The sequence below is a fragment of the Botrytis sinoallii genome, assembly GCF_014898435.1.
Source record: "Botrytis sinoallii strain Bc 23 chromosome Unknown BSIN_009, whole genome shotgun sequence".
NCBI lineage: Eukaryota > Fungi > Ascomycota > Leotiomycetes > Helotiales > Sclerotiniaceae > Botrytis > Botrytis sinoallii.
In genome coordinates, this window is record NW_024066036.1 from 200,694 (window position 1) to 220,178 (window position 19,485).

The 19,485-nt window shown below is 36.7% G+C and overlaps 3 protein-coding genes across 3 annotated transcripts; 1 reads left to right on the plus strand and 2 right to left on the minus strand.

Moving 5' to 3' along the window:
- Nucleotides 1-11,570: 11,570 nt before the first annotated feature.
- Nucleotides 11,571-13,466, plus strand: EAF02_005681 (uncharacterized protein; the record flags this gene model as incomplete). The annotated part of the gene is made up of 4 exons (XM_038901729.1): nucleotides 11,571-12,133; nucleotides 12,167-12,287; nucleotides 12,315-13,029; nucleotides 13,087-13,466. The coding sequence occupies 4 exons, from the start codon at nucleotides 11,571-11,573 to the stop codon at nucleotides 13,464-13,466; spliced, it is 1,779 nt and encodes a 592-aa protein (XP_038757946.1).
- Nucleotides 13,467-13,633: 167 nt separating this feature from the next.
- Nucleotides 13,634-14,746, minus strand: EAF02_005682 (uncharacterized protein; the record flags this gene model as incomplete). The annotated part of the gene is made up of 3 exons (XM_038901730.1): nucleotides 13,634-13,798; nucleotides 13,855-14,091; nucleotides 14,192-14,746. 3 exons carry the CDS (start codon nucleotides 14,744-14,746, stop codon nucleotides 13,634-13,636), a joined length of 957 nt encoding a protein of 318 aa, XP_038757947.1.
- A 2,444-nt stretch (nucleotides 14,747-17,190) lies between these two features.
- EAF02_005683 (uncharacterized protein) lies at nucleotides 17,191-18,270 on the minus strand (the record flags this gene model as incomplete). The annotated part of the gene is made up of 2 exons (XM_038901731.1): nucleotides 17,191-18,003; nucleotides 18,055-18,270. The coding sequence occupies 2 exons, from the start codon at nucleotides 18,268-18,270 to the stop codon at nucleotides 17,191-17,193; spliced, it is 1,029 nt and encodes a 342-aa protein (XP_038757948.1).
- Nucleotides 18,271-19,485: the final 1,215 nt, after the last annotated feature.

The window sequence follows — 19,485 nt, forward strand, 5'->3', positions numbered from 1 at the left end:
TTGATTTGCAATTATAAATCGAGATTAATCTTTTAATATGCTTGGCTAGGGAATTAAATTTCTGCTATTATTTAAATGTACAAAGCCTTCAACAAATCCGCCTAAATTTCTATTACTAGTGGGAATTGGAGAGATATATCGAAATGGTGTTGTGGTAATCGGAAAACGATTAACAGACGGGAATATATTTTGGTAAGTAGGGCTATAAGCATTGTGATAGGGTCCGGGGTTGTGATAATGATTGGTAATGGGAAAATAGTGGATATTCGGAGTGTATTAATTTGTAACAGAGAGATAATCAGAGTATTGTATAGTTCCTAAATTGATATTATATTTTATATCGTTATATCGCTTTTCTTTACAGTTGAATTTGATATAACTGGGTTTTTTGCAATAAAGGTAGAGGCCAAGATTTAGATATTATTCTTTATTGTAATATAATAAGGATTGCTAACCTTGGCAAGCAGTATCCAATTGTATAGAATCTTCAGAGGGATCAGGTGTAGGTATTATAGCAGCGATAACAGACTTTTTTTTAATTAGGTTTTTTCTAATTACTGAAGTTAATGTCTTAATTCTTATATTGATGTGACGATTCAGTCCCTTTCAGGTTCCTTTCTCAGTCACTTAGCTTCTAGGACCTTAGCCTAGCACGTGACTCATTGGTGTATATAGTCCGGAGCCCTTACAGTTCTCTTCTTATTCTTTTCTTCCTTCTTTAGTTTTAGATTCTAAGGTAGAATTGAATCCTTTTATGACAGTCCTTTATATTATCTAAAACTCACCTATACAAGCCTCTGCCGGTGACGGTATACCAAATAATATCTCACCTTTTCTTAGGAAACCCAAGTATCGATATTGTGTAGACTAGAAGAATCTATACCAGAAGATAAGGAAACGTTTCTGAAGAATGGTTAATCAATAACAATCCCCTAATCCTTATACCAATTCTTCAAAAAGATCGAAAAGAGTTGCAAAGAAGCGTATCCAAGCTTCTCCTTACAATTCCAAAGAATCCAATACAATCATAGTTTTTCAAAGCAAAGAACTACTGCATACTCCTCCTTCTCAAGCGGAAGCTGGCCCTTCTATTTCAATCTCAAATCAGTTTGCTGTTTTCGATGATAACAAAGAAGATTCGGATTTCTTTATTCCTAAAACAATTATGCTATAAAAAGGCAAAGAATCAGATAAAGAAGAGCCTCCTGCCTAGACCAATAATCTTCTCAATCTTATTACTCAGTAAAATACTATTATTGTTAAATTGAGATTGGAAATCAACAATATTCATACCTCTTATCTTTTTAAGAATAACTCTTGGAATCGATTCCCTGCTTCTTAGAAAGCCTTATATTAGTTAGTCCTTGATATAATTGAATTTATAAATCCTATGAAAATCATTATACACTCTTTGTACAAAAAGGATACTTATCTTATTCCTGATTCGATTTCTTCTTGATAATCTATATTTGATAAGCAAGATATAACTTTCTTTATTCTCTATAGAATAGAGAAGATCCCTTATCTTACGGAAAAGCTTTCGGATAGTAAAATCTTGAAGCTCAAATTATAGAAATATTTGATTAAATGTAATCTGGAATAATATATATATACTTTTATTAGTGAAAGGCAATATAGGATTTATATTATTACTAATACTAAAGGTATAGCTTATAATCACTTATAGTCCCTACTCCTTGATCTATCTTCCGAATATAATGTACAAGAATTAATTGAAGCCGTTGTACAAGTTACTATTGATCTGGCTGAGCAATGAGTAGTATTAGATCAATATGAAATATTGAGATAAGGTGCAAATTAGTCATTTTGGGAATTCTATTAAAAATTTCGACAATTAGCTAATATTGCTGGAATTCAAGATAGCTTTATTTTTTTCAATAGTTTTCGAAATCGAATTAATATTAGATTAGTATATACTTGTGTTATGGAGTTTGCTAGTTTTCGAAGTGTTAATGATTATATAGCTTTTCTTTAAATTCATAATGTGAATTATCGATCTATTAAAGCTAGGGAATATGCAATCATATTGGTCATCCGATTGAACCCTACTAGTAACTGTATGATTGCTTTATAACAGTCACGCTCTACATCTAAGACTAGTCAAGAGATCCCATAACATTCTGCGAATACCATTCCATCCCGCTTATTATCAAATTACCGATTCAATACAGTTTCCATCTCGAATAATTTTTATTATAATTCCCAATCTTGGAAATCTAATAGTCCAGCAAGAAATTCGATTCCCAACTCAATCCGATTCCCGAATTCAAAAGATTATTAGTATTAATAAACTTTTTGGCGAATCTATCAATAACCTTTCCGATACCCAACATTTAATGGATTTCGCCCAGAAAAAAGAAATAATAAATATAAAGCCCTCAAAAAATAACTTTAAGAAAAGTCTTCTTTCTAAAATATCTAAGAGATATAAAATATCTTGATCTATAAAAGCTAATGGAAAATCCTTATATAACTATTCCTTATACAATTTCAAAGCAAGGAACTGCTTTTCAAGTTTAAGCCCTTATTGACTCTGAAACTAATAGCTATACATTTATTAACAAAGCCCTTTTACAACAAATCTCCTCGATATTCACTATCTTTATTACTAAACTACCTACTCCAATATCTATTAAAGGGTATAATAATACTACAGATAAACAAATTACTTATTATACTCGTTTTACACTTACGATTGATAAACATATTCAATTATACATTCATTTTTCTGATTATTACTCTTCAGAACAATAATGTTATTCTAAAACAATAATAGCTAGCTGAGTATTCCCTTCTTCTTGATTACAAAAAGCAGAAATTGGCTTTGGCCTCATTTTTATTCTTCAATTCTTTCTTTTGCTTCTAATTGTATTCTCTTTTGAAAAGATCTTAAATCTAAATCTCTAGATTCAGCAATACAATTAGACATTGAGCAAAAAAATTGAAAGTTAAATCAATATTGGAGAAAACGAAAATCCCCTATTCTTAATAATATATATTATTCTTCGAATTTAATTTCACAAGTTAATTCTGATTATAAAATCATCCTTTTGAACAATTCAACAGAATCCAATATATCCCCTGATATCCAAGTATTAGAAGTTTCTCCTCAAAAAAGCTTCAAAGTCTTAAAACCTTTAAAAGAGAACTTTAAAAAGATCTCAAAAGAGATATTCTTGATTCTGATTACTACTGGCAATACTTTCAAGAAATCAATAACCAAAAGTATCAAGCGAATGAACGAAATTCTGAAGGATCTATTATACAAAGTCTTAAAGGATAATTTATCTATACCTATACCTTGTAAAAAGTGCTTTTTTATCCTATATTCCTCAGATAGCTTCAAAGCACCTAATCGAATTGCTTTTATTATAGGCCCTACATTCTATTTGACCTATATATACCGATAAAACGATGAATTATTCATTAGCTCTTTCCACAAAATTAGCGAATTAATCAATCAACGCTTTGAAAAGAAAGATTAATCAAATTAGTTGATATTGTATTGCAAAACCTTTATTCTAGCTTATTACAATGCTATACAGCTGCACACTCATTACTAGCCTCATTATCTGTACTGAACACAGAACCTTCCATTTCATCAGAATATGAAGACTATACCAACGTGTTCTCGAAAGCCGAATCGGATATACTATTACTATATCGATTATACAATTATAAGATTACCCTTAAAGATAATAATGAAAAAGCTTTCAAATATAGCCCTCTTTATAAGATATCTCTTGAAGAGCTCAAAACAATCAAAAAGTATATCACTGATAACCTTTATAAAGGCTTTATTGAACTTAGTTAAGCCCTGTTTGTAGTTTCTATTCTTTTTGTAAGAAAAGCAGATAAAAGTCTTTGACTCTATATCGATTTTCGCATACTAAACGCTTTTATCTGAAAGAATCGATACCCTCTCCCTTTGATTGATAAAATCCTTAGTTGCCTTATTGACGCTAAGATTTTCACCAAACTTGATATCCGTTTAAGCATTCTATCAAATTAGAATGAACCCTCAATCCAAAGAATATACAACTTTCCATACACGCTATGGAGCCTACAAGTACCGTGTTCTTCCTTTTGGCCTAATTAATAATCCTACTACCTATTAATGTTATATGAATGATATTTTCTTCAATTACCTCAATAACTTCTGTATAGTCTATTTGAATGATATCTTGATTTATTCTTCAGATCCTTTAGAATATCAGATTTATGTGAAAAAGGTCTTACAACGCTTAAGAGACATTAGTCTTTAAGCTGATCTAAAGAAAAGCGAATTTAGTATTATTTGTATTAAATACCTTGACTTTATAATCTCTATAAAAGGAGTTGAAATAAATCCTGAGAAAGTTACTGTTATATACAATTAAGCGTATCCAACTACAATTAAAGGAATCCAGTCCTTTTTAGGATTTTGTAATTTCTATTACCGATTTATATATAACTTTAATATATTAACCAAATCTTTAATTAATTTAACCAAAAATAATGTTCCCTTCCAATTCGATGATAATTATATATACACTTTTGATACTCTTAAGGATTCTCTTACCTCCTCTCCTGTTCTACAGCATTATCGATAAGATCTTGAATATATATTGGAAACAAATGCTTTAAATGGAATAGTGGCAAGTGTTCTCTTACAAAAGTATACGAAGATTAACTACCCGTAAGATTCTATTCGAAAACTATAGCTCCTACTGAACTTAATTACAAAGTCCACGATAAAGAAATACTCTTTATTATAAAGTCCTTTAGATATTGGTATACTGAACTCACTAATACACCACACCAGATTCGTATCTATACCGACCACAAAGCACTAGTCTATTTTATAATTATAAAAGCCTTAAACTCCCAATAAGTATAATGGGCTGAATTTCTGGTGGACTACAATTTTGTAATATACTATTATTCAGGAAAAGACAATCCATTAGCTAATACTCTTACCCGCCACACCAACAAACTCGATAACCAAAATCAAAAGAAAAAGTTGCAATACCACTAGCAACTCCTAAAAGACAATCAAATTGATCCTTTTATTCTGGCTCACAAGCTTCAACCAAATCCTATCAAAAAAAACTCTTATCCAAATCCTAAACCTAACTCCGATTTTCCTAGTTCTATAGATTATTAATTATATTCTATTCGCTAATTGCTATATTCTTTTTTTAAAAGCCTTACGGAAACAAACGCAGAAAGACAATAATCACTTTAGCCTCAAAAATGAACTGCTATTATATAAAAACAAACTAGTAGTTCCTGATACAAATAACCTTCATACCCTTTTAATTCAAGAAGCCCATAATAATATCTCTACCGCACATTCAAACATCCGAAAAACCCTGAAGTTATTAACCGATCGCTATTACTGATAAGGAATCTCTCAAATAGTAATTTAATACTATCGAAATTGCATACTTATCGCAGAATAAATGTTTTTTGAACCAAAACCCCTGGCTTGTTATACCCATGCTAATATTAAACCAACCTGAGAATATATTATTATGGATTATTGTAGTTTTAACAAAGATAAATATAGATATAATAATATATTTGTTATATCAATCGATTTAATAAACAAGCTATCTCTATTCTTTGCAAAAGACAATTAATTCAATTATAGTAGTCAAATTTAATATTTATTATATTTATCGCTATTTCAATCCTTTCTTTTCATAATATCCAATTGGAATCCCATTCATATCAAGTTTTTAAAAGAATTTCAAAAGATTCTAGATATTAATATTAGTTATTTAATTATGGATTATCTTCAAATTGATGGACAAATTGAAATCTATAATTAGTATTTTCAAAAAAGACTTTAACCCTTTATTTTCTATTATCAAAATAATTAGTTAGAGCTCTTATTGATAATGGATTATGTATAGTTCATTTTATCTTACAATTCTCTTAATAATATTTTTCCATTTGAAGTCATACACAGCTATTCTTTATGAATCTCTTAGGATTAGAAGTTTTATAATACTAAAACCAAGGATAAGCTTAGTATAGATAAAGTCTGTATTATAGCTCAATAATACCACAATATATGGAAACTTATTACAAAATATTTTATAAATACTTAAGAAAAAGCCCAGCTCAAAATTAATATACATTAACAATCTATTGATTTCAAAATAGGCGATTTTATATAACTTGATATGCAATATTATTAAACCAAATGCTCTTCAAGAAAGCTAGATTTTCCAATAAACAGCAAGTTCCTTATTATCGAAAAGGTAGGGCATTCCTTCAAGCTAGCGCTATTAGATATAATGAAATTTTTGATACATTTCTAGCTGAAAAGCTATAAAAAACTGCAAATGACCTTTTTCCTAATTAAATAAACAATCCTAATCCTTTAATCAATATTATTAATAAAAAAGAATAGAAAATCGAATAAATTATAGCTTCGAAAAGCATTTGTAATAATATTTACTACTAAGTACAATAGCATAATTACAATATTGACCTTACCTGATATATTATTGATAACTTCAAATACTCTCCTTACAAACTCAAAGAGTATCACCTAGCCAATCAAAACCTTCCCGGCCCACCTAAGGCATTACCTCAATGACTGAAACACTATAAAGATAGTAATGATAAGTATAATGATGTTATTGGAGATAAGGAAATAGATAAGCACTCGAGGGCAAGCTTTTTTCAGACAAGGAGATAATGTAACGATTCAATCTCTTTCAGATTCCTTTCTCAATTACTTAGCTTCTAGAACCTTAGCCTAGCATGTGACTTATTGGTGTATATAGTCCGGAGCCCTTACAGTTCTCTTCTTATTCTTTTCTTCCTTCTTTAGTTTTAGATTCTAAGGTAGAATTGAATTCTTTTATGACAGTCCTTCACAATTGATTATCAAGATAAATCTTCTCCTCTAAATTATTGTAGATACCTTACCATTAGACTATTTATGTGTTGATATCAATAATAAAAGATTTATTAGGGTGGTTAACTAAAGCATCAATTAGTTTTTATAAAACTTTGAGTTTAAGATCAGCGATTTATTATTCAATAGTCTTCTTATATTTGATAGCGAACTGCTTGAATTCGGTAATAAAGTTATTAAATAGGGTCTTCTTCATTTTACATTTATTGTAATCCATGGAAGCTTTGTGTGAGAGATCTAGAGTCTGGTATTGCTTATTTAATTTATGTCAAATGCTTATTATAATATACTATTCAAAGGGCTAAAGGTCGGAATCATATGCATTATCTGTAATTGTATCAAAGTGTATCTGATTGTTTATATAAGTAGGGCCAGAAAGTAGGCTAGCAAGAAATATGATTTTCTGAAACTCTGATTCATTTTTGTAATTTGTGATTAAGCAATAATTAACTGCGTTATGAAAAATCATATACTAATCTTAATACTTTGTGATATCTTGTTTATTATCATTGAATTTTTTGGGGGTAATGAGATATTTGTGATAAGATAAAGCTTGCAAATTATTGTAAATAACAATCTTCAATATTTCAATTATATCTTTCAATTCAACAATCTTTGATTGAATATCAATGGCTTAAGTCTGAGTAATGGTAGCTTAGGTTTGTAATAAGCCCGTAATCGATTTGATTAATTCAAATACAGCTTAAGCGGTGGCGAAGTATATAGTATTTAGATTATTGAATAGATCTGTAAAGGGAAAGATATTGGTTTTAATAAAGTTGAGAATGTAATTCAAGAAAAGGAACTATAAAGGTAAGCCAGATGCAAGTATTTCTGGTATAAATACTTGTTTACCTATCTTTAGCGCTTTTTAAGACTCAAAACATTAGCAACAGGGTGTACAATGGATTAACGGTGGGTGCGATCAGCGCGATCGGGATAAGGTGTTGGTAGGGCTTTGGAAATAAAATGGGAAATAAAGCTGTGATAGCTTATTTGATAATAATACAAATTGTTATAGTACAGGTAAAGACTTATATTGTATCATAAGAATAGAAGAGCTATGGAAGAGTGAAGCCCTACTTATAGGAAGTAGGGCGCGCTAGTATTCTGTGCCTGAGGTACGAAGGCAATTACAGATCATGTAGTTGGCGCCGTGACACCTATATAAACCTTCATACTAAAATCAATCAACAAATCAATCAGCAAATCGATCAATAAGTCGATTAGCTTTTGATTACATAACACTTGTCCCGTAATTCCTGTTATCCTAGTTTATCCTTTTGTTCTGAAGCCTAATCCCCTAGGACATTATTAATCTTAGTAAAGCCTTCTTGCTTACTATATTCTGTCTTTTCTAGAACCTATTATCCTGAGAATTATATTCTAGATTCCTAAAGTATTCTATAACTAATACTATATACATGCCTAAGGCTTTCCTTGGGTGCCCAGTGTCCCCCGGTATACTACAGCTGAATCACTGAGGCCTATAATACCATTATAGCCTATAAGTCAGTGATTCTACAGCCTGTTACTAATCCGTTGTAACAGTTAATTAGATTTTTATAATCTATATATAATCAAATATTTAATATTAGATTTTTAGAAAATTATATCAATAAATAAAGAAAGTGCACGGTTGTGCACAGACGTATTTTGTATGTAAAAATGGTGGCCGACTTACTGATATGGCCGAGCCACTGTTAAACCACGTTATACCTCGAATACCCAATATGTTTCTCGGTTTTTCTGAGTGTGGAGATCACCGTCTGCACTTCGATCAGCCTTGCATAACCGGTCGGCTTGTCCAAACATGAATACCCCAGCCAGGTTGCCCAGCTTACCTACCACATTTATTACTTTGAAGATGTTTATTTGAGCAAATCAATCTTCAATTCCAGTTTTAGTATCTCACCTACACCATATTATGACATTCAAAAATTTCAGGCTATAATCGAAGAACTTTATCATGTGTTTACAGCTAGATACCCGGCTTGAGTAATGTTATTGTCTCATCACGCGGCATCATTGCCGTGTCGTTGCTGATGGCGATGTCTGACGAGCTGGTATCTAACAGCGGGAATGATACGAGGGATATGTCACCAACTTTCAGGATTCGAGAGGGCTTTGTGCACATTACCGATCGATAAGAAGTGCAAGATCCCAACAATAGAGACGAGGCGATCTGCTGGCGAAGGGCTGCGATATCACGCAAGTGAATTCGAGGTGGCATGTTTGTGGACGATTGAGACATTTAACGGGCAGAAATAAGGGGGGGTCGACTTCTTGCCGATCTTGAGAGTGCGACCGAGCTCTTTGAAATTAGATACGGGAATCCAACATCATGTGTTGGCGGATCAAGGAGAGCTTTGAGAATTGCGGATTGGAATTATCCCCTCCAGACCCATGCATACCGAGCAACATGGACCAATGAACAGAGGCTGCGTTCAGAGTTTATAATAGTTCGAACTTTTGAAATATAGGGTTTCAGCGTGGCTAAAAAAGCTTCATTTGAGACTTAGTATAGCCATACCATGGAGGAAAATATTGGTAAGCAGAGACTGAATTAGTCGAACTGGTATCAACCGGGGCACTCTTTTAGGAGTATAGAAGCTTTATACTACCACAGAAGACTTCTACAGACTCAACACGTCAAATTCAAGTGTTTTGTCTTGTTCAGAACTTCAGTGATACCAAGCGATTGAAAAAAATGAAGGATGGGGTCAACTTCTATAGTACCGACCATTCACTTAGCAAGCATTCGACCAAGAAAAAAGACACACACTCCCGTATAAATGGTGACACTGACCGACCTCGAAGCCGAATTCATGGGTAGGTAGAGGAAGTGATCGATCTGCCAAGTAATGATCATCACATTTCAGTGCCGGGGATTGCGGCTTTAGCCTTCCTCATAGTCAAATTTTGGAAACAAGTGAGGGGGGGAGTGGGCAGCGTACACTTGAAGTCAAGATAAACATATTCCATCCCCTGGTAGCATTCAGAAATCATATATTAAGGTTCTCCTTGTAGGTTCGGATCTCTCCCCAAGGATTAGGCGACGACATAAATGCATCTAGACAGGATTTCTACCATTCAAGCTGGTCAAGCCACTTTATCATTTACGTATCATGTATATACTATTAGCTTTCTACGCATTTGGGTCAATTGTTTTCTTCTTCGTCTTACGTGGTTGTCCAAGGGAGAAAATCGGTCAACTCTCTTTACTTTCTCTTTCTTTATGCGCCACATATTTTGTAACCTATTAATCTTATTCTTAAGTTCTTATGAATGCCCTACATCTGTCTACCTTATATGATTATCATGTCTGAGCTGCATGAGTGTAGCATGCAAGATTGTGAAGAGAGAATCAAGGATGGGGCTTCCGTTCCACTCTAATCTTGTTGAATTTCATCATCTACCCGCGTGATACTGTTCCCTCTCAAGGCCAAATCCTTTTGTATGACTTTTCTTTCCAACGAGGCATGTAGCTGGACATGAAATTCCCTGGACTCGCCCTAGTACATATCTAGATATCAGCTCCCGGCTTCATGATTCCTATATCATCAGGTAGGCATACGATCGAGACTTGACATTGGGTACTATTACTTTTATCTGCAGACAATGAGATTGACTTTCTCAAATTGAATCTTTCAGAAACTCAATGATGAAATCAAGTATTGCAGAGGCATATCACATGAACTACTGCTATCAACTCGAGAACGTTCTTGGATTACATTTTAAAGAGTTTTGGCTGTAGCGTATGGCGCAGAAACGCTGAACTTTATTTCCTTGTGAGAATACAACCCCAAATTAAGTTTTTCACAAGATAAATAGGACGATATCACCTGCTATCACTAATACGATGTCCAAATAGAGTATGTCAAAACAAGTTTCTGAGCTATCGGGTCCGAATGCGATGAACGTTAGATGACGCGTATCTTTTAGTAAGAAAAGCTTGATATACCTCTCCAAATGCCTTTTCGACACTACGTTCAACTTGGTTTGCCGAGCATACATACATAGTACACGGCAGTTACAGTTTGAAAGGAATTCTTGGCTTGGCGGGCGAGATCCATGTTCGGTGGTTAAGAAACCTCCGACACGGTCCCGAAACCCCAAATTCTGTAACAAGCGTAATTGATGTGATAAACAATACTTTACATAAATGCAAATATCCTGTGAGATTAGGTTAGCACCTTCTTTCCTATAGATTTTACCTGGTTAGCGTACCATGAGCGGCTTCCCTGCTGTAGTTGTTTGAGCTGAAGTATATAAATGGAGGCAACGAGTATCATATCCGTCTGGAATCAGAATAGGTTGGTCTGTAGACAGTGAGCAATGGCAAGTCGCCCACGCTCATGGATGGATATTTTATTTCAAAGCCATAAGTGGCACTGCTGCAACGTCTGTGGGGCGCCAAAGACTAAAAATCCCCCTTGTCATTCATCTATCGTGCGTAAGTGTTCACTTGGATGTAGCTACACGTTCATTTGAGCCTACGCGGCACCTCCAATGGAGCGGCAGATCTATGACATAAATAGAGATCAATAGGACGTTCAACAGCTGATTAGCCAGACATCTACAACTACATTCTGTACTAATTATCGCTCATCTTGAGACGACTCAATCGATCATGTCGTTCTTTACTTCCAAATTTGCTGTGACTTTGGTCACCTCGGCTTTTTTGACAATTACTCCTATCAATGCACAGCTCTACAACAAAACAATACAAACCACTTTGGGTCCTGTTCAAGGATACAAGTATTTCACAGCCAATGTCAGTGAAGAATACTTCGGTGTTTCTTCCAGTAATGTCGCCGCCTTCTTAGATATTCCTTATGCCGCTGATACTGGCTACCAAAACCGATGGAAGCCAGCCCAACCTAGAGAGTTATGGAACGAAACTTTACAAGCTACCAGCTTCGGCCCTGCTTGTCCTACCAGCGCTTCAACAGGCTATGTGAGCGAGGATTGTTTAAGTCTAATATCTGGACTAACGCAAACTCTTCCAGTGACAAGCTCCCAGTCTTGCTTTGGAATCAGGGTTCTGAGGAGACGAGTGACAATTCTTGGTGGTATGGTGGCGGAATGGCCAGTAAGTTCTCTACAATTGACACGAGCTAAGATTCAAATTCGAGCAAACTTTCTATATCTGAAAAATTTCCAGATAGTGGTAGAGGTCGAGTTTCATTGCTTGTATTGAATAAATACTGACATACTCCAATCTAGTGAAAATGTTGTCATGGTCACATTCAATCGTCGTGACGATGTTCTGGGTTATCTCGCCACTCCTGAACTCAATGCAGAGGGTCTCGCTACCACCGGTTACAACACTTCCGGCAACTACGGCGTTCTTGATTAACTTGAAGTCTTGAAGTGGATCGAAAACAACATTGCCAACTTTGGTGGTGACCCAGACAGTGTTACAATTGCGGGTGAATCTTTCGGTTCATCACAAGTTTACCATGCAGTCAACAGTCCACTTTTTACTGGTTACTTCCACCGCGGTATCTCCCAGTCCGGTATTAGATATCCATATGATACACTCCTTGCCGGTCTAGCTACTTCTTACATCACTATGGAGAGAGCGTTAGCCTTCGGTGTGAACTACACAGCTGCTCAAAACGTTAGTACTCTTGCGGAACTCCGTGAACTGCCTCTGTCAGATGTCATCCAAGGATCCAATGATCGAGACTCTAGGATCTGGTATATTACTGCTTTGCTATGCAACGACCCCCTTATCTTCAAGCCTGTCCTCGATGGTTACGTTCTCCCGATGAAATACTTGGATCAACTCATCGCAGGTCCCGCCAACGATGTCCCAATTATCACCGGAAACACCAAAGACGAGAGCGGTGCCTCTACATCCCTTACCCTATATAATCTCACCGAATACCAAGAATACAACGCTCTCCGATGGGGCAATCTCTCCGACGAATACTTCAAACTTTACCCTGCAGATGGCAATGTTACTCTGGCAAACATGGCTTGGAACGCCGCTCAAAGAGATGTCTCGCTTGTCAGCAGTTGGGCTTATGCAAACAAGTGGATTGAGTCTGCCGCAAGCCCAATCTACACCTACTACTGGGACCGTAAGTACTCTCTATTGCTCCATAAGCTCAGAAATCAGCACTAATTATCCTTTGTAGATGCTCCACCGGGACAGGATCAGGGTGCTTTCCATCAAAGTGAAATTATGTACGCATTGAATGCACTATACGCCAATACTGACAAATATCCTTTCACTGATGAAGATTACTACATCGGCGAGTTGATGACTGGCTACTGGGTTAACTTTATTAGAACTGGTAACCCTAACACCGGTGGAGCGTACACTAATGATACTTTGCCCCATTGGTATCCTAACGATGGTACGTCCAACTACGTCATGGAGTTAGGTGATGAGTGGGGTAACCATACTGTTTCTCCGACTGCCAATGTTGATCTAATTATGAGCTATTTTGGACAACAAAAAACGATTTACATTCATTATTCTAATTCAATTCGACAATTGAATGAATCTCAATAGCTGAAACTATTTCAACAATTTGCAAGGTGCTGAACATATTAAGGAGTTTGATTGTTAAGCTGTAGTCTGACCTGACCTATTGAACACCCTAGAAGTCACACGAAAGTGACAGGTATATCTGTAACGAAAGGAACACAATAATAATTGTATTCAACTACTCGAAGTCCTTAATCTGGGCATTGGCCATGCTTAACAATGTAAAATTGATCAACGGCCCTGAAGAAGGCCAAGAAATGTACTGTAAGGCCAATTGTTATACCTACATGAAATAGCTGATGGGAATGGCCCCAAATGTCAAAGTATCCAGGTTTCCAGCCCTCTGTAACTCGCAGCTGTCAACGATGTTAACAAATCACGAGTCTCCAATTAGGGAGAAAAACGAGCTTACTGCATAAATTGTTACAGAGCATAAATAGATGATAATAGCAAAGCCGTACAACGAAGCTCCGTACTCAGAGTTCGCCTGCGTCCAGCCGACTTGCGAAATCTTTATAATAATAGGATAAAATGCCGAAGATGCCATAGAAGAAAATACTAATCCACGGAGGGGTCGCATTTTGGGAGCCTGGAAGGATTTCGAGAAAAGAGCTAGCAAGGCGGCGCAGAATTGAGCGATAAGGTCAACCTGTACAAGCTGGTCAGCTGAATAGCTCGACGATTTACTCTGACGCCCGCAAATAGAGCCTTCAATAGAAGAGCAACGTGATTATGGAAATGATACTTACCGCAATCCATGTAAATTTCAATTGGCGTGAAGCGCATGGAAAAGTGTACCAGAGTCCTGGTGGAAAACTCCCTGCAATGACAACAAGGATTCCGAGGAAGTCAAGCTTCAAGCAAAGGAGATAAGTTGCATGCGAATGGTTTGAAAATAGATGGTAAACTGTTGAAAGAATGTAACAGGCAGTTCCGCCTAGAAAGAAAAGACAAAAAATAATGGCATCATCAGAATTGGTAGCTGGATACCACTCGTTTGCATATCCATTCCACCATGACCCTAAAATAACCATCCATACGGTTGCGAAGAAATGAGTGTATATGTTGCCTGATTCGTTGTGGATATATCCCATGCTCTTGAAGCATTCCCAGTAGGAATTTGTCTCAGGTCTCCAACCGGAGAGAATATACTCATTATCCTTTGCCCACTCTGGGAGTTCCTCAAAGAGAAGCAGTACTCGCGTCTTGGTTTTCTGCAGCAGGGTCGAATCGTCAGAGATAAAGACACTAGACCCAGTGCTCTCAATTTGCTGGGATCCTCGTTTTCTCATCCTGGATTCCATACTGGATGGAGAAATGCTTTCTGAGAAGGTAGTAACAGAAGGAGAGGGATGAATTGGGAGAGAAGAACAAAAACGAAAATCAATGGGCGAGCGGTATCTTTTGTAAAATTGAGTTATCGGAATTAAGTACGTAAGATTGATCAAAAAAAAATTATTCGCATAATGAGTACTGTGGCGCATGTCATTAGAGCAGATATATCTATAAGTTCTTTTCGCCCAGGAAATCAGAGGCGCTACTTAGGGCGCTTAGCAAACGACCATAGGAGCCACAATTGACGCCAGGAATTCTTGGAGTCGTGTGAGTGTGGAGTCAACAAGATTGTATTTGTGCTTCATTTGATTTTCCGTACTTTTATACCTTGATAGAGACTTTAAGATTGAAAAGATTGAAGGTTAGTGTATTCTAGGATGTTGGCTGGACTACATCTGTACCGCATTGATGAGAAGACATGCCCTGAGAATAAATAAGATGAGATTTTGCTATTTGCCATATTCGTTCACAGAAATGTTTCCATTGAACTTATCAGAAGTGTACTAGGCCTTGCTAGACGTCGAATTTATGTCGAGGGCTATATTAATGCAGGGATGAAGATTGTTTTGAAGCTGCATTGAAGGGATGAAGTGTAATACGTATAAGTATACTGATCTTTGAAGTAGGGGTTCGGATAAAATTCGCATACTGTTTTAGGTGCTAGTCTAAGTATGCTTGAGGCAGAAGTACTCAGGTCGACCAAGTCAAGGGTAACATACAAAAAACAAGGCGCATATTTCTTAGATATTTAAGATTCCACTGCCATTCGCTTCAAAGGTAAGATTGAGATTATTCTGACTTCTGCTATATTCCCTTGATCGGGTATAGCTGAATAGCAGCCTCAACTTTGTTCTGTGGAATGTTCCGTCTCTGAACTTTATCCGATGCTTACTCGATAAAGCTTGAACTCCAAATGCAAACTGTACTGTTGTGTTTATTCAGCTAAGGCTGGAGAATGCCCAGATAGATAAGCAAGCTATCACTATCGCTAGAACTACTTGAGTTCTTCCAGTAGCCCTTCACTCAATTCCAAAACTCTCATCGTCGTCGATATCAACCGCGCGTATATAAAATCTAATATTTTATCGATTCACTTGCTAGGTAATTGACCACTTATATCGCCTAATCGATTAATCTTCCGTTCTCTTCCCTTTCAATAGTTTTGTAAGATCTTACAAGAATATACTTCCAAATGGATTTGACTCCTTCTTATCCGCCCACTCATGTACCTTCAAATTCACCCAAACCCCACCTACCAATTTTAATGATTGATCCCTCGATAGAAAAAGAAGAAAGAAAAAAATGTTTATTAAACCACTCCTGATTGAAGGATCCATCACACTATGACAAGCTCAAGATCTTACAAGATGTCTTCCTATCAAATAGCCCTAGTAGCCCCCGTCATCTTCCAATTTCTCCCAGTAATGAACCAGCTGCACTTCTGCCGCCTACTTCAGGCTCCATATTTTTGTTCTCTCTCTTTTCCATCGCAACCCCAGTTTCCCATACCCCATTACATGTGCGAGTGCCGTCAGCATGAGTATTATTCACGCAGTTACAGTGACAATATTGAATGCATATGATCGATCATATGGGAACAAATCACAGAAATCTATTTGATATTTTAGAATTCTTGATAATGGGTGTGTCAAGTTGAAGGGTATACCATTCAGCCTAATTCAACATATTGAGAACTTCAAATTTGGTAGACCGAATTAGTAATGAGTCGAGTTCGAAGTAATATAGCAGGCCCATACTTATGAGGAAAAAAGCGTAGATTGAATGAAGCAGGAAGACAAGTATTCATTGGCAAATCGTAAGCATATCATGATGATCTTGAATGACTCCCAAATCACAAAACCATCCTTCCCCTTATCACCCTTCGATCAACATGATAAAAATCAGCAATTTTTTCAACCCCTTATTTCATATTGTCCAAGTAGTAAACATCACTCTCCCCGTCGCCTGCTACACTCATTTCTCCAAAGTATCTTTCACATCAACTAGTAAGCTCTTTTTTCTCTCTCGCGTACCAAATCATTAACCAGAACCACTTGAAATACAGGTAGAGACGATACTAACTGTCCTACAGATTCATTGCCCACCAATGAATGACTACCATGCCCAACACTTGTTTCAGGCAATGTAATTGTTCAACCTCGAACTAAAAGATCTTTTAGGTTCTAAAAAAAGAGCCCCAGCTTTCATTGCAAGTTGTTTGACAGCAGATCAGAAAAGTCATTAAACAGATACCAAAGGTTCGAGGATCACCCAAATGTTCATCGCAGAAGCGTAATCGATACCAGTATCAAATGGAATGCCCCAATGAGATGAATACATTTCTAGCCCATCATACATCATGATCCACCATAAGTTTTGCCCAATTCCATGCCCTCAACAATTTTCATAAGCCTCATAAAGTCTTTCTCTTCCATACAAACATACCTTCGTCCTTTCCTGCGAAACTTGGCATTGCAATCCTGCAAGTGAGCTCCCAATCATTCATTTCCTTCTGAAACCACTCTTCCATACTACAGTCGCTAAATCCTGTGTATCGATTCGCGTTTTGTGTTCCCACTACCACAATTGTATTTCCTTTGTAAGCGTTCAACACCCGTTTCGTAAATGTCCCGGCTGTAATCATATATACCATTAATAAGACCTTGTTCTTTCCTCCAGCATTCTTCCTCAGATATTCCACCCCATCTGCCTTTTCAGTATCAGGTATCCACATGTTTCTATATTCACTCGCCATGTTATCAACAGCGTTGACCTTTACCTTCATTCGGCGTAACATATATGTCCAATATCCACTTCCACTTGCCATATCAATAACTCCATCGGCTTTTGACTCTTCCACAAGTTGAGATATTATGTAAAGAGAATCGTAAGATGGTACGACACATCCAAAATGATGGTAAAGAACAGGAAGAACAGGATGGGTCATTTTGGCGGCCGCAGGATTCGCATAATGTGCATCAGGAAGTGGTCCAAGGAAAGATACCATCCGACATGTGTGAGCCCAGATCTCATAGTATGGATTTATGTGTGCTTTGGCTTTCGGTATCTTATATGGAGGAGCAATTCGGCGAGATTGAAGGTAATTCGCAACCCATTCTCGAGGTGAACCTTTCTTTGCGTTGGAGGAGAATGCTACTAGAGCTTTAGATGTATCGGTCTTGGAAGAGAATATCGAAGTATAGGCATCGATGTCTGTGAGTGGTACCTGAGAAGTCAGTCAACATCAATCTGCAAGTTGTGAATAGAAATGGCCTACCTGAACAACCTTGCCATTGTCTTGGTAGTGATACTTTAATTTTCCCGTACTAGTAGTTTCTTGAATTTGTGATAATGTCATGGCGAATGATTCGGCGCGATATAGATAGTTGTCATCATTGGATAGTCCGAATGTCTCGAACATTGTTTTGGAGAAATCATCTTCTTTGATTCCACTCCAATTATCGAAAATCTCATCAGAAGAGGGAGAGGTCATTGCGGTAGAAAGATAGAGCGAATGGCAATGAGTAGTTGAAGTTTTGATTGAATTTGCGAATAATGTCGCAATAGCGTAGAAAGCCCCATCATGACAAATTTCGTTCTGAAGTGAAGTGCGACTGAGTTCCTCTAATGTATGTGGCAATCCATTGGAAGATTTTTTACATCACAATGGACAAGAAAGGTCAGCAACGAATGGGCGACGATAAGGTAAGTCGAGAATAGGAAAGAGGTGAGTTCACCAGTTGGTTTTACAAATGAGGGATGTCTAGGTACCAATCGTAGGTCCAGTGATAATAACCTTTTTATTAGACTTTCAGTGAGGTAGGTGTAAATAAGTTTAGCACCTAGGTACACCCCACATAGTTGTTGATGCACAGAGTACGGATACGGAGTACAGTCTGTCACATCAGCAATCACATCTTCATCCTCATTATCAACTACGTCTCTTCTCTAACCAGATCTTGAAAAACGAGTAGATGGAAACATGGAAAAGCATCTCAATTTTCAGTCATCGAGCAAATTGGAATGTTCCCCGGTGATCTCTAGATATTTGGTTCATTTATGATTGAGAAGAAGACTAGCACTTTACCCCGCGAATTTAGCCCCCAATTGTCGTGAGTGTCGAGTAAGTCCGCAAGTTCTCTACTTGAATACTACTCTAGGTAACTTCTCAAAAACACCAATTCGGTCCAAGTAATACTCAAACAACTCTGTCTCTACCTAGTAGTGAGAATGTGGGGATCAAGCTGGAAACCCTCATAACTTTTGATTTGTAGTATCGTCATATCTCCCTAGTATGGAATCGCGTTTGGTGGTGATAGACAATCGCATCAAAGCCTTACATGTTGCTAGAAGCACAACACGCACAGTATCTGTCGCTTTCTTGGCCTGCTATACCATCAAATATGCATGAAGTCAGCTCTTCCTAATAATTGATCTCAGTGGTCATTGTAGAGTGGAGCTTCCAGGTGGCGACACGATCAACTTCCCCATGCATTAAGAGCGAGTTATTCATGTCCATACGAAGTAGGGTGGAAGGAGGTTGATTACTTAACTGCCGTCTGCATGAATTTCAGGCTATATCCTCCCATATCGAAGCATGAACCATCGACAACACATATTGTCGTTTCACACATCGCGTTCCCACTCTGAGCCACTCTACTTCGTACTTTGGTGATATGTTATGATAGGTGTGGAATCTCGATCAAAT